Raw genomic sequence first — 22,686 nt, 5'->3', positions numbered from 1 at the left:
GATGGACATTTGGGTTGTTTCTATATTTTGGCTATTGGCTATTGTGAATAATGCTGCTATGAACTTTGTGTTTTAAGGATTTGAGCACTTGTTTTCGTTTCTCTTGGGTACATACCTAGGAGTGGAATTGTTGGGTCATATGGTAGTTGTGTTTAATTTTTTTTTAATTAATTAATTAATTTTTGGCTGTGTTGGGTCCTCGTTGCTGCGTGCAGGCTTTCTCTAGTTGTGGTGAGCAGGGGCTACTCTTTGTTGCGGAGCACGGGCTTCTCATTGCGGTGGCTTCTCTTGTTGTGGAGCACAGACTCTAGGTGTGCGGGCTTCAGTAGTTCTGGCATGCGGGCTCTAGAGCGCAGGCTCAGTAGTTGTGGTGCACGGGCTTAGTTGCTCCATGGCATGTGGGATCTTCCCAGACAAGGGATCGAACCCGCATCCCCTGCATTGGCAGGTGGATTCTTAACCACTGTGCCACCAGGGAAGTCCTGTTTAACTTTTTGAACAATCGCCAAACTATTTTCCACCGTGGCTGCACCATTTTACATTCCCCAGCAATGTATGAGGGTTCCAATGGGTCCCCACCCTCATCAACACTTGTTATTGTCTGTTTCGTTGCTAACAGCCATCCTAATGGGTGTGAAGTGGCGTCTCACTGTGGTTTCTATTTGGATTTCCTAATGACTAGTGATGTTGAACATCTTTTCATGTGCTTATTGGCCATTTGTATATCTTCTTTGGAGAACTGTCTATTCAAGTCTTTGCCCATTTAAAAATCATTGCCCTTTTGATAAATTCCTTTTCTGCCATGACTAGCCAGAGCTGTTTCTATGTTTCTATTGGCTGCAACCAAGAACCGTGAGTGATCTGCTTCTCCCGGTTCCATGGGCCCAGGCCACACTTGTACTGATACTTCCAACCAGCAAAGCAACTCGATGTTCGCACATAACAGTGTGCATTCTGGACACTAATGGTAGCACCTCCCAGTCTTGCACCTGCCTGGACTCACCCTCTCACCACTATAGGGAGAGGGAGGAGATGGGGCCATAACAGACCGCAGTTCAGGTTATCACAAAGAAAGAAGAGACATGTAGAAGCAAGCATAATTAATAAAGGAGGAGGTGTGAACAGAAACACAAAGCTGACAGAGGCAGTGGTGAGAGGAGCTGGAAATTAGGGATGCAAACAAACAAGGCTTCTAAATCTGTGCATTATTCAGGACTAAGAGTCTGAAAACCTCCAGAGGGTGGCCTGGGTCATGTGGGTGAGCAGGGATGGGACTGGGGTGGCTGGGAGGAAACCAGTCTTCCTGGGGTCATTCTGGGTTGTCTGAATTCCCCTTCACAATGAGCATGCACAAGTCCAGCTGATCCATAACTTAGTTTAATCCTTTGTGGGATGCATCCTGGGCAGCAAGGAACCTCTATCTGCCCCAGAGGGTCCAGCCCAGATGGAGGAGAGTGGTCTCTTCTGACCGCTGCCCTAGACTCCTGTTTCAGTGCCTAATTAAGATCCATCTTCCCACTCAAAAGCAGGCTGGGGGACCCCAGGCTCCCCTCCTCCTATACCGGGCTCTCCATCGGCCTCACTTGTACCCCCTGCCCCACTTCCTGCAAGGTCTGAGGCCTCTTTGGCTGTTGGGCCTGCAGTTCTAGCCCGGCCCTTGTTCTAAACAGGTGGGCAGAAGGGCAAGTAGGGCTGTGCATCCAGGTGCTGGCAGGGGAGAGGCATGGGTGAGCCTCAGGGCCCTGGGTCCCACCGGGAAATGTGCTCCTGAGCTGGAAAGGAAGAGAACAGAACAAGGGTCAGTGACAGCCCAGGCAGTCCTGGGTTGGGGACCCTGCTGCACTAGGTCCAGAAGTAACCATGATCCCACTTGCAGCTCCAGATCCTTCTAGCAGGTGCTGCTGGGGGCTGATTCTGGGCTAGGTCTCATCTCTGTCCCCACCACAGTTCACTGTGCTCTAGGGAATCAGGGAACGCTGAAGAACCCGCTGGGTCCCCATGTGGCAGCTTTAGTGACAGGAGGAAAGGGACCTTGGTGAAATCCCCAGCCGGGCTGTAGTTCTGGTCCTGCCCCTGCATGGCTGAGCCCAGGCCAATCTCCCTCTCTGTGCTTCAGGGGCCTACAGGTCCAACGAGGCCCTGAGCAGGATGTCCTCGTGGCCCTGTGTGCTCAGACACTCTAGACTGTTCATCTGGATATCCCCAGGGGCCAGAGGAGGGGAGCCATGGGAAGGCCCTCACCAAACTGGCAGATGTAACGGTTTCGGGTTTTACAGCGCTGGTCGTTCCAATTGAAGGCGGCCGATGCCTGCAGTTCCACACAGTTGCCAAACCTGCCAAGATTGTTGAGTGCTCAGGGTGGAGGAATGAAATTATGAGTCCTTAAATCCTCCCCGACAATGGGCCACCTGAGTCTAGGGAGGTGCCTCTTAGGTGCCCCCGTCCCACGTATGGGGCTTCTGGGAGCCAGCCCCAGCCCCTGGCTCCTTGCCTGCTCCTCAGAGCGCTGCAGCCCTCTCTTCTCGGGGTGCAGTGGGGACAGCGCCACCCACCGCTGCAGCCCTCAGCCATGCCGGCCACTGCGGGTGGGGGCAGGGGGCTTGGAACAGGCAGGCCCACATCTTTCCTCCCAGCAGGAGAAGGTATGCCTGGGGGCCCACCGAGCTGGCTTACTCTAGGGATGGGCCAGGGGTCTGGGCATGGCTGCCATCAAGGAGGTCAAAGGAGAACTGGGCGGGGTATCTGGAGCCTTGGTGGCCACACAGCCTGACCACCTACCCCCTGCCCTGGGCATTCCTGGGCTTTGAAGACCAGGGCTGGGCCTCAGTGCAGGCGGGCCATTGGGCAGATGTGTGCACAAGTGGACGCAGGTGAGTGGCCAGCTAAGGAGGGCAGAATCAGTGTATTGATACAGGCAGAGGGGGCACGGTGGGGGGGAGGGATGGATAGATAATAGAGAGACGGAGAGACAGCTGGGGGGATGATGGGGACTGTGGATGGATGAAACCTTCTTGGGTTCCCTCTCTTTTATGTGAGCCCCTGGAGGTCAGGGATGTACCTCATCTCAGCACTGGGCCCATAGACAGCTGTGCCCGGACTTCCTGGCACCTGGGCACCAGGTAAGGCCCAGACCCTCAGGGCGCTCAGCCAAGCAGCAGGCAGGGTGGAGGTTGTTTAGCGGTGTCTGAAGGCTCAGCAAGCAGGCCCAGGTGAGAAGGTGGGCCCAGGGGAGGGAGGGCACCCCAGACTCACCCCTGGTTGTCAGGCTGCCCAAAGGCGAAACTGGTGAAGGACTGGTGCTCCCCGGTGGTCCAGCGGAAGGAGTCCTTAGCGGTCTTGTAGGTGAGCCCTGAGCCACAGCAGCCAAGGCTGGCCCCATACCCGAGATCCCTGGGCCCCACTGGCAGCCCGGGCTCCCTGCGATGAGGGCCTGAGCCCAGAGCCTGCTGCCCAATGCCTGTCGACCCCCAGCCCTTAAGCCCCCTTCCCAGCACTTCCAGCCCCTCTGGTGGCTCTCCCTCCCTTCAGCTCTCTCCACAGGGAAAGGAGTCACCAGCCTGACCACTGGCCCCATTCTGGGCCCCAAGCCCTCACGACACCCTTACTGCCCACTGGTAGGTGCTCTGGGTTTCCATGGCCCAGATTCCTGGAGCAGCGTGAGGCATCCCAGCCCCACACTCATTGCATCCCTCCCCCCTCCCCCAATCAGCCAGGCACTCACCGATCCAGAAGTTCCTGGTCTCGAAGTCATTGTTGGTCACCTCGTTGGTGGTCTCCAGGCGGCCCAGGTAGAAGGCGAGGATGTCCTGCACTTTCTGGCTCTCAATCTGGGCTAGCACCCCGCCCTTTCCCTGTAACCCCCGCTCCGGGTCATGCTGGCCCCAGAGCTCAGGCCAGCCCTTCCTTTCCATCCTGCCACCCACCGTGGCCATGGATGTCAAATCTGTGTGCTGGCCGGGCTGTCCTCAGCCCCCAAAAGCCTCCTGCCTCTTAGAGCAGAGTCTGCCTTCTCTTCCCTGCCCACAGCTCCTCTGGCAGGGTCCCACCCTTGGAAGGGTTTTGTTTCACCTGCTCAGTGTCTTTAATACATTTGAATTGGTTGCCAACGTTAATAAATTGAGAGAGCTCAGTGAAAATCTGAATTTCTGGTTCTCTTGAAAAATTCCAGGTCCTGGCCTCCCTGAACTTGCATTCCTGCCTGGCAGCCAGCAGCTCGAGCTGAGTCAGGATGGCCCCTTAGATGGGGGTTGAGTGGGGCCTTGTCCCTGGGTCCCTCAGCTCATTAAGTGACCTCCTGGCTTCCATGGGCCTCTGAGTTGTAACCCCTGCTTTATACTAAAGATGAGAGTCAGGAGAAGTCAAAGGAATTCATCTCTTAGCCCAGGGTCCCTCTGTTAAGAACCCAGGGGCGTGGTCCCTGGGAAGGCAGGGGCCAACCATTACCTGGCATTTCATCTTGGCTCCATAATAGGTGTCTGCCTCTGAGGACACCATGAAGCAGTCTCCATCGATCCTCAGGTCACAGGTGTGGAAGGGAAAGAGCACCTTGGCTGGGGGGAGGGAAGCCTGATTTTGTGTGTGGGCACCTCAGAATCATTACCCTTCCGGTCCTGCCAGGATGTTAAGCTCAAGGTACCCCTTCCTCTGGCCACCAAGCAGGAGAGGGGGTTGGGGTCAGTGGTGTGCTGGTAAATGTGTAACAACCAGCTCTCTCTCTCAAAAAGAAAAAAGTCTATGATTTTAGCATTGCTATTTCTGTGGTGGTGTAAAGACCCCCACCATGGCCAAGTTCAAGCTACCACTGTGACGTCACTGTTCGGGGAATGGGGAAGAGGTGCATACGATGGGCTCCTGTGAGCTGGTCCGAGCCGGACCCAGCACCATGCTGAGGGGGTCCTGGGAGGGGCTCGTCTTGTTGGGGGGCTTTGCAGCAGGACTCACTGGCACACTGGGCTCCCCCATAGCCAACATCACAGACGCAGGAACACTCCTCTTCCCGGAACCGGCCGTGCACGCACCGCACGCTGCACCGCACTGCCAGGATGGGGCAGGGGAGGGGACGGCACTCAGCTGGCAGCCACTGGGCCCCAGGCTGCCCCTCACAGGCCACGGATGTGCGCAGAATGGCCAACCACAGCAAGAACAGCCCCCCACCCCCCCCAGAGATGGAACCCATCTGGGCTCCCAACCGCTGCCACATTTGGCATCTTTGGTTTGATCTTGTAGAGAGAAGCAAATCGGGGTTTGGGAGTGGACCTGCTCATGGTCAAAGAGCTGGGGGGTGGGGGACAGTGGGAAAGGAATCCACTTCTGGATCCTAATACTGTCCTCCTCCCACCATCCCAGAGCCTGAGGGGCCGATCTGATTTCACTTTGAATTCCCTGCGCAGCGCAGGGTCTGGCAGACCGTCGGTGCTCAGTGAATGCTTATTGGATGAGGATATGCTGTGCGAGGATCACTCCCTGGGTCCCCCGGCTGGTCACAATCCAGAACTCCAGATACTGCCCCTCACCTTGGCAGTATCTGCCTGTGTAACCCGGGGGACAGTGGCAGTGGCAGGTGCTGAGGTTGAGATGTCCGTGGTTCCGGCAGCTCATGCGACATGGGTTCCTGGGGACCTCTGATCGGATAAGAAGGAAACACTGGGGGGGCCTTTCCCCGGCAGGCCAGGCAGGTGCCTCCCTGAGCGCTGAGGGCCAGGGCTTCTGGGACAGTCCCTCAGGATGCTGCCAGCCTCCTCCAGGGTCACCAGATCAAGCTGCCCCAGCCAGAGGCAGGCAGGGTGGGGCACTTACCACACAGCCCCCCTGCGTGGTCCCAGGCTTTGAAGCAGCCCGAGACGCTAGCTGTGCAGAGCGAACACCAGGCGCCCTTCTTGTAGGGGACGATGGTCTTCCCGTTGACCTCCCAGTTGCCTCTGTGAGAGCAAGCAGCAGAGGCTGGAAGGGCCTGGCCTTGGGCCTTGCTGCCTGCCCCACCAGCCCCTTCAGCTCCTTCCGGCCCAGCCAGGAAGCTGGGAGCTGGGTGAGACAGGGAGATTTCCTAGGAAAGAAAAGATGACCTCCAAACTAATACTGGGCAGATGCCCTGAACGCTGGGTGGTGCCTCCAGGAAGGGGCATCTGAGAAGAAGCCACATTCTGCGTGGCCAGAATCTTGGGTGCTGCCCACTTCTGCACCCTCTCCCTTTCCTCCTTCTTCCCTCTCCCACCAGGGGTAAAGGCCTGTGGGCGGGTGGGTGAGTGTCTCACCCTGGGTGACAGCGTCCCCTACCCCGCAGCCCAGCAGGGGACGGCAGGGCAGCTGCCGTGGAGGAGGCTTACCCGGGAGAGTAGGCACAGACAAAGGCTTCCATCTCACCCTGGGCCCCAGGGCAGGGATGCCGCCCACAGCCCAGCTGGCTCGAGGTGGCCCACACGAGCTGCAGGAGACACAGTGGCTCAGAGACCCTCTCATGGGCCACCTCCACTCCTAGTCTGGGGACCAGCAGCCTAGATGATGCCCCCCTGGGAAGGGTGGACACAGCTCTTGCCCCAAACCAAGCAGATAAACAGTTGTGTCACCTCCCTGGGGACCCCAGGAGCAGTAGCTGTGCTGGGCAGGGATATAAGGATGGGTGGGAATAGTCTAGAAAGGCCTTCTGGGTCGGGAGGTGAGGGTCAGCAGATACCTGAAGGGAAGGGAGATTGTGGATAGTGGAGGAGAGTGGGAAAAGAAAGACTTGGACATCAAAGGCCTTGTGATGACTGAAAAAATGGCCACAACCCTTCACTTCTCCCTACAGCCCCCTCTTTATAAAATGTGGCTTTGCAGTTCTTTGCATCAAGAGGAGGAATCTCTTTCCCACACCTTGAATCTGGCTGGCCCTGTGGCTTCTGTTGGCCAACAGAATGCAGGGGAAATGATATTGAACCGTTTTAAACCTAGGCCTCAGGAGACCCTACAAGTTCCACTCATTCTCATAGAACTCTCATGCTCAGCCTCCACGTGAACAAGGCTGCTGGAGGTTGAAGAACCTTATAGGGCAGAGGTGAACCAGTTGAGGCCACTCTAGACAGCCAGCTCCCAGCCAACCCAGCAGCTGACTGCAGTTTCAGGAGTGGGCCCAGCCAAGACCAGAAGAAACAGTCAGCTGAGCCCAACCCAAACTGCCAACCTGCAGAATCGTAAGATGCTATATTTGGGAGTAGTGCGTCATGCAGCAACAGCTAACAGATACAGGTCTTTAATAGTATTCAAAACTTAGATTTAGAGTTTTAGAATCAGTGACAACTTGGAAATAGCACAAATGGTCAATACACAGGAATAGCCAAGCAAACTCTGGTAGCCACTAAAAATGACCAGCATGAGGCGGGGAGAAATGCACATGTAGTCATACCTATGTATCCAACAATTAGAGAATATGCATTCTTTTTAGGAGTGTGTGGAACTTTTGCAGACACTGACCCCTCACTAAGCCACAAAGCAAGATTCAATAAATACTCAATAACCAACATCCTACGGGACACATTCTATGAATTCAATGCAATAGAATGTAAAGGAAATAATTTACTATTATTATTAATTAATTTTTAAAAAAAATTTTTTTGGCTGCGTGGCTTACAGGATCTTAGTTCCCTGACCAGGGACTGAACCCAGGCCCCGGCAGTGAAGACGTGAAGTCCTAACCACTGGACCACCAGGGAATTCCTAAGGAAATAATTTAGAAGTAAGTAAAGGAGAAAACATAGTTTAGAAATTTAAATATACACTTCAAAATCAAAGACAGCATCATAATGGAAAATAGGAAACTCATAGACCTAAGTGACAATGAAATCACTAAATTCCAAAACTTATGGGATATAGCTAACAAAGTTTCGAGGGAAATTGATAGCTTTAAAGGCATATACCAGAAAAGAAAAGGGAGTTAAAATTAATGAGTTAAGAAAGTAGAAGAAAGAAAATAATAAAAACAAGGGCAGAAGGACTTCCCTGATGGCACAGCGGTTAAAAATCCGCCTGCCAATGCAGGGGACACGAGTTCGATCCCTGCTACGGGAAGATCCCACATGCTGCGGAGCAACTAAGCCCATGTGCCACAACTACTGAGCCTGTGCCCTAGAGCCTGCGAACCACAACTACTGAGCCCGCGTGCCACAACTACGGAAGCCCGTGCGCCTAGAGCCTGTGCTCTGCAACAAGAGAAGCCACCGCAATGAGAAGCCCGCACACTGCAATGAAGAGTAGCCCCCACTCTCCTCAACTAGAGAAAGCCCGTGCACAGCAACGAGGACCCAACGCAGCCAAAAATAAATAAATAAAAAATAAATAAATTTATAAAAAAAAAAAGAGCAGAAATTAATAGAAAGAAGAATAAAGTTGTGGATGGTTGGAAAAAAGAGAGAAGGAAAACAAACAAAAAGCTGATTCGTTAGAATAGACAAACCTCTGGGAAGACTGGTAAAGAACAAAAGAGAGAAGGCACAAATAAATACAATCGAGAATTTTAAAAGGACATAGCTGCAGACACAGGAAACATTTAAAAAATCTGTTTAATTCTAGTTTAAAATCTCTGTTAAATAATTAACAGTTAGGACCAACAAACTGGAAAATATAAAATGGATAGCTTCCTAGAAAATAGAACTTGGCAAAACTGTCTCAAGAAGAAATAGAAAATCTGAAATGATCTACGACCATTTCTAAAAGTTGGATCAGTAATTAAAAATCCATGGATACATACACATACACACAAAACAATCAAAAAATAGGACAAGGCCCGAATAGTTTTACAGGACAGTTACAGCAAATATTACAGAAACTATTCCAGGAAACAGAAAATGAGGCAAAGCCTCCAACTCATTTTATGAGGTTAATATAAACCAGGTGAGGGCAGTATGAGAAAAGAAAATCAGAGGTCAATTTCACTATCAAATAGTATTTAGGAAACCAAATATAGCAATTAATTAAAAACAACAATAACACACACACACACACACACACACACACACACACACACACACCCTACATCGGTTTATTTCGCATCACATCATATATACAATGGAATACTACTCAGCCATAAAAGAGAATGAAATTTTGCCATTTACAGCAACAAGGATGGACTTGGAGGGCATTATGCTAAGTGAAATAAGTCAGACAGAGAAAGACAAATACTGTATGATCTCACTTATATGTGAAATCTAAAAAATACAACAAACCAGTGAATATAACAAAAAAAGAAGCAGGCTCACAGATATAGAGAACAAACTAGTGATTACCAGTGGGGAGAGGGAAGGGGGGAGGGCAGTATAAGGGTAGGGGAGTAACAGCTACAAACTATTAGGTATAAAATAAACTACAAGGATACATTGTACAACATGGGGAATATGGCCAGTATTTTATAATAACTATAAATGGAGTATAACCTTTAAAATTTGTGAATCACTATATTGTATACCTGTAGCTTATATAATACTGTACAACTGTACTTCAATATAAATAAATAACTAAATAAATATGAATCATGAAACTGTGAGCTGATAATTGCTGAAGCTGGATGATAGGTAGATGGGGGTTCATTATATCACTTTGATTGCTTTGTATATATTTGAAATTTTCTATAATAAAATGTTTAAAATATGTGACCAGGAAGATGTAGTGTCATGTAACAGCTTTGTACATACACAAAAAAATTATTCATGTATTTCATCACTGTAGATAGTTAAGGAAAAACCTTGTAATTATTTCAATAGATGCGCAAAAGGCATTTGATAAAACACAAAACCTGTTCATGACTTTAAAAATCCTTAACAAACTTAGATTAGAAAGAAGTGTCTGTAACCTGATAAAGGCTACTTATTAAATTCATATGAAAGAATCAGGAGAAAGAATCAAGAATAGCCAAGAAATTTTTGAATGATAATAATAACATGGGGGATTTTCCTGTCAAAACTTTTTATAAAGCCATAATAATTAAAGCACATATATGCAGGAGTAAACAAAAAAAGCAACAAAATAGAAGAGAGAACTCAGCAACAGACCCATGTGGATATGTGAGCTTGGTATATGACTGAAGTGGCATTAGAGTCTGTGGGGGATTCAGTACTTAATACAAGAAGTAAAAAAAAAGATAAAATTAAATCCTACATCACTAGATGGCTTAATGACTTCAATATGAAAAAAAGGAAAACATTTAAACTTTGGAAGAAAATACAGGAAGACTATCTTGCTGATGTCAGAGTTGAAAAGGATTTCTTAAACATGATACAACAAATGGATGAACTATAATGAAAAACAAGAGAAAATTGATTACATTAATATTAAAATCTTCTGAAAGATTTATCTTATAAAAGATAACATAAAGAGAAAATACAAGCCATGTATCAGAAAAAAAGTATCTGCAACCAATATGACCAACAAAAAGTACAAAGAATATAGCAAAGATATTCACAAATTAATAAGGGAAAGATGAAATTAACAGGCAATGAAAAGAACAGAAAAGAGGCTCAGTCCCACATGTAATCAGGGAAATGCAAATTAAAAACAGAATGAGGTAGCATTTCACAGCCTTGAGTTGGCAAAAATTAAGGAGCTGACAATACTCCTTAATGAATAGAGTAAGAATGGGGAGTGAGAACTGGTTTGTGGGTAGGAGTAGAGTTGGCGACATCACTTTGGCAATAGCTACTAAGGTTGTAAGTGCGTGCTCCCTCTGACCCAGCCGTTCCCCTTCCAAGTGTGTCCTAGAAAAAGTCTGGACACATATGTACAAGAGGACCGGAACTAGGATTTATGCATTGCAGTATGACTTGGGATAGTAAAAAAAAGTGGAAGTAACCCAGATGCCTGTAAATTGCAGTTTATTCATAGTGAATCACACATGCATGCTCGGATCAATGGAAACAAATCTTACAAATGTGGTCTGAAGTGATGAACACAAATTGCAAAAGGAGATGTACAGAGAGAGCACTTAGGTAGGATTTAATAACACACAACCCACTTGCACAAGTAGAAAAGGTATCAAAACCCTTCCACGTGTAGTAAAGGTATTAAAACATGCTTGGGGAAATTCCCTGAGGGACCAGTGGTTAGGACTTGGTGCTTTCACTGCTGGGGCCCTGGTTCCATATGTGGTCGGGGAACTACCCTCGGCCAAAACAAAAAAACAAACAAACAGGGACTTCCCTGGTGGTGCAGTGGTTAAGAATCCGCCTACCAATGCAGGGGACATGGGTTTGATCCCTAGTCCGGGAGGATCCCACATGCCGCGGAGCAAATAAGCCCATGCACGGCAACTACTGAAGCCCATGCTCCTAGAGCCCGTGCTCCGTAACAAGAGAAGCCACCGCAATGAGAAGCCTGTGCACCGCAACGAAGAGCAGCCCCCGCTCGCCGCAGCTAGAGAAAGCCAGCACGCAGCAACGAGGACCCAACGCAGCCAAAAATAAATAAGTAAATAAATTCATATAAAAAATGTTAATGTCATGCAAAAAAAAAAACCAACCAAAAAACCAACCCACTACCCTGCAAGTTGACACGTAAAAGTAACCATAAAAAAAAAAAAAGAAAGAGAGAAAAACATGCTTGGGATTTTGCCTGTGTTTTCCAGTGCTGGATCCTAGTACATAAACGACGCCAGTTATAGAGAAGACGTTCAACAAATTTTGTTGAGGGGAAAAAAAGGAAACATGGGGTGTTTTACCTGGACTTCAGCAAGGTTACCTCTGGGGAGGGACAGAGGAAAGGGCAGAAGGAGGGCTTACGCTTAGTTTTGTTTTTTTTAAGAGGTGAGAAAGAAATATAGTTAACATTTTCTAATGCTAGGTAGTGGATAAGAAGGAGTCCGTTATTTGATTTAGGTTTGAAATATTTCATATTTAAAGCTGAAAAAAGTAAAACTAAACAAATGGGAGGAAAAGCAACCACCAATTTTAGGCCAAACTGCAGACCTCCGAACCAGCCCAGCAGGGCTGGGGCCTTAGAGCCGGTACCCGGGCCTCACCTGAGTGTAGTGGGCGCAGGTGGCATTGGGGGCACACTCGGCCGCTGCCTGGCTGTACTGCTGCCCCTCCAAGAACCACAGGCCCACCACGTGGGTGAAGGACACCGAGCTCACGGGCAGCAGCTGCACATTCCAGCCCACTTGCGGGGTAGCCCGGGGCACAGAGGCTGGCCTTGGCGCTGGGGCGCCACAGAGGGCTGCCCTGGTCTGGGCCTGTTGGGCCAGGCTCTCGCTCCAGTCCTGGGGAGAAGGACCACAAACAGCAACATCAGCAGGGGGCCCCTGGGCCAGGCCTTAGTGATCCAGCCACCTCCCCCCCCAGCACATCCAGAGGTGCTGGTCCTGCAGAGAAGAGACCCCAGCCCAAACAGGGGTCCTGCTTGGCTGCTTGAGTGCTCTGAGCTGCTTTCACCGACTTCACTGGGGCCAGGGAAGGTCAGACAGGACCTGCAAGGGGTGCTCCAAGGTGGTGTTGGAAAAGCACCTGCTCTGTCTGGACCCCCCCCCCCCCCCCAGAGCCCGGCTCCACCCGGGACTGAGAGCTTCCATCCTTCTGACTCCAGTGGCGGGTACCCTCAGGCCCCGCCCACTAAGGGGGATGGGTGTTCCTGGGTGCAGGTGCCAGCCCACGTGATAGGATGGGCCTCTGCCGTAATTTTTCCCGTCTGGTAATGGGAGCCCTGGACAGTGCCCAAGCCTTTCAAACTGGTTCCGTGTTAGGTAAAACTGACCCTGGCCATTGTCAGAAAGGCTCCCTCTTGGCTTCCCTTCTGTGATGCAAAAAGTTGCAGCAGCCATACCGCTGTGTCTTATTCCCTAAATCTGGTTTTGGAGTTCATAGGGGCACCAGCTGGGAGTCAGGACCAGAGAGGGTGTAAAAGGTCTCCAGGGCCTCAGCGCTTTGGTCTCAGCAAGCAGAGTTCTCTGCAGTGGGCCTAATCTGCTCTTCCCACCACGTACCAGCTGCCCTTTTCCCTACCCCCATCCAACAGCCCCTCATCCTCTGAAACAGGGGGCTCAGCAACCAGGATGACATGTGTCACCCGATCGTCATGCCCTGGTCCAGCCCAGCCCCCTCATTCCAGCTGTGTGACCTCCAGCAGTCTCCTAATCTCCATGAGACTCAACATACTCTTCTGTAAAATGAAAAATAAGGTGGGAGTTCCCTGGTGACCTAGTGGTTAGGATTCCGGGCTTTCATTGCCATGGCCCAGGTTCAGTCCCTGGCCGGGGAACTGAGATCCTGCAAGTTGTGCCGTGCGGCCAAAAAAACCCAAAAAACAAAAACAAAAACAAAAAACCAAAAAAACCAGATAATAAGGTACCCATAGGGTAAGATTGTGTGAGGATTAAATGGATGCAGAGAGAAAAGTGCTGTACTTAGGGCCTGACCTGCAGCAGCCCGGGCAGATGGTGGTTGTGATTTTACTGCTGATGGGGACGAGCTGGGAGCAGCGGGGACTGCGTGGGACACCTCAGCAGCCCGGATCACCCCCAAGCCTCAGCCTCCACTGGGGTGCCCAGGGCCAAAGCTGTGGGTGTGACAGAGGCTGAGTGGTGGGGCTCCACTTGCATTTTTTATGAAATGCTGTTTTCTAAGACTTTGGCAGCAGGGCCATGGGAAGTGCAGAAACTGACCGGAACACCCTCACACCGGACACTAGGGCTGGGAGTGTGGGCATGAGAGCCAGGACCTGGGCCTGAGGAGAGGCAGAGCCACCGCCGAGCAGGGAAAGGGGGAGAGGCGACCCCCCTCCTGCCCACCCCACCCCCACCTCCTGGGAACCTGACCCTGGAGCTCTCAAGGTCGCCACCGCTGCGCCAGCCTCAGAGGAGTTTATGGGAAGCAGTCATGGGGAACCCTGCCTGCCCCACACTGCCCCTCCCTCGCTCCCTCGACTGTTACCATGGGAGGGGGCAGCTGGGGTCCCATACTATGGGGCAGTGTTTCTGGGCCCCAGGATGACACCTTCAACCCTGAAGCCCCGAGGGAGTGGTGGGAAACCCTATACCCCGCTCCCCGGCCCCCAGTGAATGAGCAGGGAATTTGGGAGGGGGCCCCTCCTAGTCGCCTAGACAAACTGCTGAAGAAGCAGTGGATCTGGTCACACACAAGCCTCACCCCTCCCACCCCCAGCAGGATGCTTCTCCTTCCCTGACTAGCCTCCCATCCTGCTGGGACTCTTTTGTGATGCTCCTCTTTCTTGGAGGAGGGGACCCCAGCTCTTTCCATGTCTTCTGGTCTCCGGGGCAACGGGAAGGGATGCAAGGAAAAGCCGAAGGGCTGCCTTTCTGGGGGAGGAGGAAGCAACGGCCCCCCTCCACGCCCCCCGGCAACGAGGCGTGGTCCCAGAGTGGGCAAGTTGACTGGCTGCTGTCCCACTCTGCCAGGTGAAAGGGCATCTGGCACTGGCATGGCCTCCTCAGTCCTCTTCAGGGTTGCCCCTCCAGTCGCCCCCTTGGCCAGCCCGGGTTGGGGGTACTCACCATTCTCTGCATGTTGGCTGCAGGGGGGTGGACCCGGCTGCGCAGGCGGTTGTGCAGGGAGAGGAGCAGGAAGCTCTCCTTCTTGCTCAGGGCTGGGGCAGGAGACAAGGTCAGGCCACCTGAGCAGTGGGACCTGGCCCGGCCCCTGGGTGATGGGGCGGGGGTCACCATGGCAAGATGAGAATGCAACCCTGCACTTATGGAACAAGACCTGAGATGGGACAGGACGATGGTGGGTGTGTATGGGAGGACCCGGAGCAGAGGGGTGGGGAGAGGTGGAGAAAGCAGTGGGGCTGAGACGGAGAGACAGGTGTAGGTGTAAAGGAGCCTTAGGCTGAGAGCTGGGGCTGGGGTGATAGAAGGGAATGGGGGCCTGGGGACTAGGTGTGAAGAGGGGTCCAGCCCTGGGCTCGCAGCGGCCCCTCTGGCTGGGGCTTCTCTCGGCCACTGAGTCTCTTCTGGGGTCCCTGCTGCAGGCTCCCAGTGTTCTTCCTTCACCCCCAAGCCTGGGCCCACTCCCCTTCATCCTTCTGCCCCAGTCCCAGCCTCCTCCATCCATCTCCGGCCCCTGGACTGTTCGAGGGTGGCTCTGTAAATCACACCAGCCTGCCCAGGGCTCAGGCCTGGGAACTGGCTTCCAGAAGCCCCCTGGGACCCTCTGCAGAGCTCATAGCTCCTCCACTTTTTCCTCACCCCGCGGCCCCTTACCTCCAGGCACTGGAACCTGCTTCTCCTGTAGCTGGAGTGGGCGCACCTCTGCCCAGGTCATGCCAAGGAGAGCCAGGAGCACGGGCAGGAGGCCAGGCCGGTGGCCCCCCAGCCCAGGGGAGGGCTGCAGCCTCAACATGGGCCTGCTGGGTGCTCGGGGCTCTGCCTGGCTCAGCTGTCCAGCCCGCTTCCCAGACTGGATGGAGCTATTCACAGTCTCTAAGAGTCAGGCTGGGCTGGCAGACAAAAGGGGGAGGCTGGTGAGTAATCGGTGAGTCCAAACAGCCTCCCTTCCTTGGCGCTGGCATGAAAGGAGACAGACAGCTCCAGTCCCAGGGCTCCCTCCCTCCCTCCCCCGGCTGCTGGCCTGGTCAGCCCGCCCGCCTGCCGACAGCCAACCGACCAACCTACCGAGTGGTTCGCAGCGACCCCGTGGCCCCTGCTAATCATTGCAGGATTATCGGAGCCCTCGGGGAGCCCTCGGAGACCCTGCTGATTGGCCCGCAGACATTCCAGGGCTGCAGATTAACGAATAATGGCTGTGCCCATGCTGAAACAGTGTCCTCCAGGCCTATGGGCAGCTTCTCCTCCCAGCCCCAGGCCCAGGGAGTCTGCGGCCATGTGCCCTGTGGGCGGGTAAGAACTGGGCAAGACCCCAGGGGAGTTCTTTCCTTTCTTGGGAAGCCCTTCCCAACCCCCAGCCATGAATTAAACATAGGCGGGTGGTAACCGCACACCAGTCAGGTGCCGCCGGTGGGTTGGGGCACTGGGGCGGTGGGTTTGTAGGGGAGTTGGCAGGGGCTGCCCCAGGGGGGAGGAAATGGGTGCCTTAGGACAGTCTGTCTGGGTCGTGTGGGGGGCTGGGCCCCAGCCCTGGTGCCCCCCCAGGCCCACCCACGTGACTGCAGGCCAGGAGAGGGCAAAAGCAGGAGGAGAGCACGTGATGCCCTTGGCTGACTCAAATCCTGCTGGGAACAAGTCGGCCTCCAGACAAACAGGCAGGAGGGCAGCCAGTTGCCATGATGCTCCGGGGCCTGGCTGCGGCCAGCACAGTCCCACTGGAATAAGCTGAAGCAGATCTGCACCATGGCCCACATTTCTTAGAAAATAAAATTTGTCCCACAGGCCACAGCCAAATGCCCACATTCCTCTCAGGGCAGATCAGAGGTTTTTCAGCCATCCCAAAGGACAGCCCTGAAAGCCAGGTACTTCTTCCTTCTGGAGTTTGTGTGACCCCTGACCCCTGGACCAGCACCCTCTCAGAACCAGGTGTCAGTTGCCTGGAAGCTCTGCTGAGAGGCAAGTGGGCTTGGCTTTTGAGGGGGAAACACCGATGGAATGTGGATACCTTTGTGGATGTTGGGGAGTGGAGACAGGGCCAGGCACAAGGACCCCTAAGCCAGTCTGGGGTTGGGGATCCCCCTGTAATACCCAGGGCCTGAGGAGTTTCTTCTCCCTCAAACGGATGACCAGACAACCTCAAATTCACCCTGTCTGGGTCCCAGCAATGCTTAATAAAACAGGGATATTTTTCTGTAGCGTTTACAAAGCAGCTTCGAATATGTGAATTCACTTAATTGTTGCAACAACCCGGGGCAATAGAAGATGAGGAGCCCATTTTTTAGATGCGGAAGCTGGGCTCAGTGTGCCTGAGGGACTTGCCCCAGGTCACCCGGCGGGCACATGGTGCATCCCAACTAATCCGGGGGCTCTGTCTTCACATTCATTCCCAGACCCTGGTGCAGATCTGCTTTAGTTCACATCACGGACCTTTGAATTCAATTCCCACAGCCCTGCTCTGCACCAGGTAACAAAAGACCCAGTTCCTGCTCCTGGGCTTTGAAGATAAATGTGGCTAGTTTTCCTGTAGTACAATGCTGGGCACGTGACACAGGTGGGAGGAAAATATACTTTGGGGCCTGGGATGGAACAACTTTTGAGCGGCCCTGGCTCACCGTAAGAGGAGGCCAGGGCGAGCCCGGCTTTCAGGAGCCGGAAGAGGAGAAGCTGAGCAGAGAAAATGCCAGACCAGACATCTGAAGGCCTAGCTTCTATCTGAGGTGCTCTCTGTGACCCTGGGATTGTCACTTCCACCCTGGGTCTCAGTGTCCAATGGTGTAAAGCAGGGGTGACAATCTCGCTGGACTCCCTAACTAGGGCATTGCACTTTGGTGTATGTAATATTTCCTCCTGGGTCCAAACTTTTTATAGGAACCTGCTGAGTGGTTGTAGTGGGGTTTGAGAATGGGCATCCAATTTCTTGCAAGACAAATTTCCCCAATAAGCAACTTCTATTCTGATTTCTATCACCATAGGTTAATTTTATTTGTTCTGAATTTCATATAAACAGACTCATAGAATATACTAGCTCTGAGGCCTGGTCTCCTTTGCTCCATGAAACGTCTGTGAGATTCATCCATGTTGTTGTTTAGTATTAGTATTAGTAGGTTGTTTTTGCTTTTGTCATTGTTGTTGCTCTAATTGATGGTAGTGTTTCATTGTATTTTCATTCTCCTACAGATGGTTATTTGGGTTGTTTTTGTTTATTATGAATAAAGTTGCTATAAACATGATTGTACAATTTAAAATTTTCATTTAATAAACACGTAAAAAAGAAAGAAAAGACAAAATTACCCAAATCCTGAAGGAAAGAGGGGACATCATCACAACTGATCCTACAGAAATCAGAAGGGTTGTAAGGAAATATTAAGAGCAAACTTTATGTCAACAAAATAGACAACATAAGAAATATGGACAAATTCCTAGAAAGACAAATTACCAAAAGTGACTCAAGAAGAAATAGAAAATCTAAAAAAAAAAAGAAGAAGAAATAGAAAATCTAAGTAGATCTATCACAACAAAAGAAACTGAATGAAAAAGTCTTCCCACAAAGAAAAGCTTAAGTGCAAATGGCTTCACTGGTGAATTCTGTCAATATTTAAGGGAGAAGTAATACCAATCATACATAAACATTTTCAGAAAGCAGAAGAGGAGGAGAATTTTCCAACTCATCTTACAAGATCAGTTTTATCCTGCTACCAAAGCCAGACAAATATATCTCAAGAAAAGAAAACTATAGATCAGTATCACCCATGAATACAGACACAAAAATCCTCAGTGAGGGACTTCCCTGGTGGTTCAGTGGTTAAGAATCCGCCTTCCAATGCAAGGGACGCGGGTTCGATCCCTGGTCGGGGAACTAAGATCCCACGTGCCTCAGGACAACTAAGCCTGCGTGCCGCAACTACTGAGCCTGCATGCCACAACTAGAGAGAAGCCTGCGAGCCACTACAAAAGATCAAGTGTGCTGCAACCAAGACCCGATGCAGCCAAAAATAAATAAATATTTAAACAAATAAGCAAAAAATAAATTAAAAAAAATCCTCAATGAAATATTATAAAAACGAATCTAGCACCATAAAAAATGATTAACACCATGACCAGGTAGGATTTATTCTGGGAATGGAAGGTTGGTTTAACATGTAAAAGTCAATGTAATGCACTGTATTAATAGAACAAAGGACAAAACCCATATGATCCTCTCAAAGACACAGAAAGAGCATTTGATAAAATCCCAAACCTATTCCATATGATGATACTCAACAAACTAGGAATAGAAAGGAAATTCCTCATTCTGTTAAAGGGTCCCTGTTATGGGCTGATACAATCTGCATCCCCCCAAATTCGTATGTTGAAATACTAATCCCAGTACCTCAGAATGTAACTACATTTGGACATAGTCTTTTTTTTTTTTTTTTTGGCTGCATTGGGTCTTCGTTGCTGAGCACGGGCTTTCTCTAGTTGGGGCGAGTGGGGGCTTCTCTTGTTGCAGAGCATGGGCTCTAGGTGCGTGGGCTTCAGTAGTTGTGACATGCGGGCTTAGTTGCTCCACGGCATGTGGGATCTTCCTGGACCAAGGATTGAACCCGTGACCCCTGCGTTGGCAGGCAGATTCTTAACCACTGCTCCAGCAGGGAAGTCCTGGACATAGACTCGTGCTCTTATAAGAAGAGGAGGTTAGGATACACAGAGGGAAGACCATGTAAAGACACAGAAGATGGCCATCTGTAAGCCTAGGAGAGACCCTCAAAATAAACCAACCCTCTTGACACCTTGATCTTGGCTTTCTAGCCTCCAGAATGTGAGTAAATAAATTTCTGTCATTTAAGCCACTCAGTCTGTGGTACCTTGTTATGGCAACCTAGCAAACTCATACAGCCCCTATGGAAACCCTACAGCTAACATTGTACTTAGTGGTGAAAGACTAAATGCTTTCCCCACTAAGATCAGAAACAAGGCAAGGATGTCTACTCTCACCACTTCCATTCAACACTGTAATGCTGAATGTGCAGTTAGTGCAATAAGGCAAGAAAAACAAATTAAAGTCATCTAGATTGGAAAGGAAGAAGTAAAACAGTCTTTATTTCCAAATGATATGATCCTGTATGTAGAAAATCCTAAGCAATGTTTAAAAAAAAAAACCTACTAGAACAAAGGTCTCAGGATACAAAATAAATATATAAAAATCAAATGTATTTGTATAAACTAGCAATAAACAATCCAAAAATGAAACTGAGAAATATTTCCTTTCACAATGGCATAAAAAAGCACAAGACCTAAATGCATAACACTATAAAACATTGATGAGAGAAATGGAAAAAGATCTAAATAGATGGAGAGACATTTCATATTTATGGATTAGAAGATTCAATATTGTTAAGATGCCAGTTATTCCCAGATTCATCTACTGATTCAATGCAATTCCTATCAAAATCCCACAACCTTTTTTTTTTTTTTTTAATATTTATTTATTTATTTTTGGCTGCGTTGGGTCTTCGTTCCTGCACACAGGCTTTCTCTAATTGTGGTGAGCGGGGGCTACTCTTTGTTGCTGTGCGTGGCCTTCTCATTGCGGTGGCTTCTCTTGTTGTGGAGCACGGGCTCTAGGCGCGCGGGCTTCAGTAGTTGTGGCTCGCCGGCTCAGTTGCTCCGCGGCATGTGGGATTTTCCCGGACCAGGGCTCGAACCCATCCTGCATTAGCAGGCGGATTCTTAACCACTGCACCACCAGGGAAGCCCGCCTTTTTTTTTTTTTTAAAGAAAGTGAGAACTGGATCCTAAAATGTATCTGGAAAGGCAAAGGAATTGGAATAACCAAAACAAATCTGAAAAAGGAAAAGATGGGAGGACTTATACTACCTGATTTCAAAACTTGCTATGAAACTATAATAAACACAACTATGTGGTATGGAGAAAAGATAGATATATAGATCAAGGGAAGAGAATAGACACTCCAGAAATAGTTAAATTTATGGTTAATTGGTTTTTTAAAATTTTTGTTGGAGTATAGTTGATTTATAATGTTGTGTTAGTTTCAGGTGTACAGCAAAGTGATTTGGTTACACATATACATATATTCATTCTTTTTCATATTCTTTTCTCATATAGGTTATCACAGAATATTGAATAGAGTTCCCTGTGCTATACCGTAGGTCCTTGTTGGTTATCTGTCTTATATATAGTAGTGTGTGTATGTTAACCCCAAGCTCCTGATTTATGCACCCCCCAACATTTCATCTTTGGTAACCATAAGTTTGTTTCGATATTTGTAAGTCTGTTTCTGTTTTGTAAATAAGTTCATTTGTATCATTTTTTAAAAATTAGATCCCAAATATGAGTGATATCACTTCACTTAGTATGGTATCTCTAGGTCCATCCATGTTGCTGCAAATGGCATTATTTTGTTATCTTTTGTTCTTTTATATATATATATACACACACACAATGGAATATATATACCATGAAATATATGCCAATGGATGCCAATGGAATATATATACATCTTCTTTATCCATTCATCTGTCGATGGACACTTAGGTTGCTTCCATGTCCTGGCTACTGTAAATAGTGCTGCAGTGAACATTGTGGTACATGACTCTTTTTGAATTATGGTTTTCTCTGGATATGTGCCCAGGAGTAGGATTGCTGGATCATATGGTAGTTCTATTTTTAGTTTTTTAAGAAACCTCAACACTGTTCTCCATAGTGGCTGTATCAATTTACATTCCCACCAACAGCGTAGGAGGGTTCCCTTTTCTCCACACCTTCTCCAGCATTTATTGTTTGTAGATTTTTTTGATGATGGCCATTCTGACCGGTGTGAGGTGATACCTCATTGTAGTTTTGATTTGCAGTTCTCTGATAATTAGCGATGCTGGGCATCTCTTCATGTGCTTTTTGGCCATCTGTATGTCTTCTTTGGAGAAATGTCTATTTAGATCTTCTGCCCATTTTTTGATTGGGTTGTTTGTTTTTTTGACATAGAGCTGCATGTTTGCATATTTTGTATATATGCATTTGTATGTATTTGGAGATTAATTCCTTGTTGGTCGCTTCATTTGCAAATATATATTTTCTCCTATGGTCAATTGATTTTTGACAAAGATGCCAAGACAGTTCAGTGGGGGAAAGGATGATCTTTTTAACAAGTGGTGCTGGGACAATTGGATATGCTAAGTCATGAGGTTACACAGCTACTTCACATCATACACAAAATGAATTTCAAATGGATCATAGACCTGAGTATAAGAGCTAGAACTATAAAACATCTAGAGAAAAAATTGGAGAAAATCTTTGTGACTTTGGGTTAGGCAAAGAATTCTTAGTTATGATACCCAAAGCACAATTCATAAAATGAAAAATTTATGGAATGGATTTCATAAAAGTTTAAAACGTTTGGCTTTGAGAAGTCACCATTATGAAAATGAAAAGACAAGCCACATAGAATATGTACAAATCATATGTCTGATAAAGGATTTATATGCAGTACACAAAGAACTCTCACAGTTAAACAGTGAGAAGACAAACAACCAATTAAAAATTGGGCAAAGATTTTAATAGACATTTCACAAAAAAGATATATGAATGGAGACTAAGCACATGAAAAGATGCTAAACATCATTAGTCACTAAGGAAAGGAAAATTAAAACCACAGTGAGGGGGCTTCTCTGGTGGCGCAATGGTTGAGAATCTGCCTGCCAATGCAGGGGACACGGGTTCGAGCCCTGGTCTGGGAAGATCCCACATGCCGTGGAGCAACTAGGCCCGTGAGCCACAATTACTGAACCGGCACGTCTGGAGCCTGTGCTCCACAACAAGAGAGGCCGCGATAATGAGAGGCTCGCACACCGCGATGAAGAGTGGCCCCCACTTGCCACAACTAGAGAAAGCCCTCGCACAGAAATGAAGACCCAACACAGCCATAAATAAATAAATAAATAAATAAATAAATAAAAATTAAAGAAAAAAAAATTAAAAAAAAAACCACAGTGAGGTACCACCACATATCCAGTAGATTGACTATAGTCCAAAAGACTGATGATACCAAGTTTTAATGACATGTGGTCAAATTGGAACCTGCATATAATGCTAGTGGCAGTGTAAATTTTACAGCCACTTTGGAAAACAGTTTGGCAGTTTCTTAAAAAGTTAAATATATACTTATCACAAAACCC

At 48.9% G+C, this 22,686-nt stretch overlaps 1 protein-coding gene across 3 annotated transcripts; it reads right to left on the bottom strand.

The window, feature by feature from the left end:
- Positions 1-1,590: 1,590 nt before the first annotated feature.
- On the bottom strand, positions 1,591-15,807 carry LOC309617493 (C-type lectin domain family 18 member A-like). Of its 3 annotated transcripts, XM_082369923.1 has the most exons (13): positions 15,584-15,807; positions 15,173-15,408; positions 14,465-14,556; positions 11,978-12,217; positions 6,324-6,421; positions 5,797-5,918; positions 5,514-5,621; positions 4,942-5,034; positions 4,444-4,550; positions 3,722-3,851; positions 3,253-3,430; positions 2,242-2,333; positions 1,591-1,772 (listed from the first exon to the last, which is right to left on the bottom strand). In XM_082369923.1, exons 2-13 carry the CDS (start codon positions 15,309-15,311, stop codon positions 1,735-1,737), a joined length of 1,437 nt encoding a protein of 478 aa, XP_082226049.1. In that variant the 5' UTR covers positions 15,312-15,408; positions 15,584-15,807; the 3' UTR covers positions 1,591-1,734. The 3 variants fall into 3 exon arrangements, with proteins under 3 accessions (XP_082226049.1, XP_082226048.1, XP_082226050.1); XM_082369922.1 differs by lacking the exon at positions 15,584-15,807 and having other exon boundaries at positions 15,173-15,513; XM_082369924.1 differs by lacking the exon at positions 15,584-15,807 and having other exon boundaries at positions 3,253-3,349; positions 15,173-15,511.
- Positions 15,808-22,686: the final 6,879 nt, after the last annotated feature.

This window comes from Balaenoptera borealis, assembly GCF_965194805.1.
Source record: "Balaenoptera borealis genome assembly, chromosome: 19".
NCBI lineage: Eukaryota > Metazoa > Chordata > Mammalia > Artiodactyla > Balaenopteridae > Balaenoptera > Balaenoptera borealis.
The sequence above is the reverse complement of the archived record's forward strand: the minus strand, read 5'-3'. Positions and strand labels throughout refer to the sequence as shown.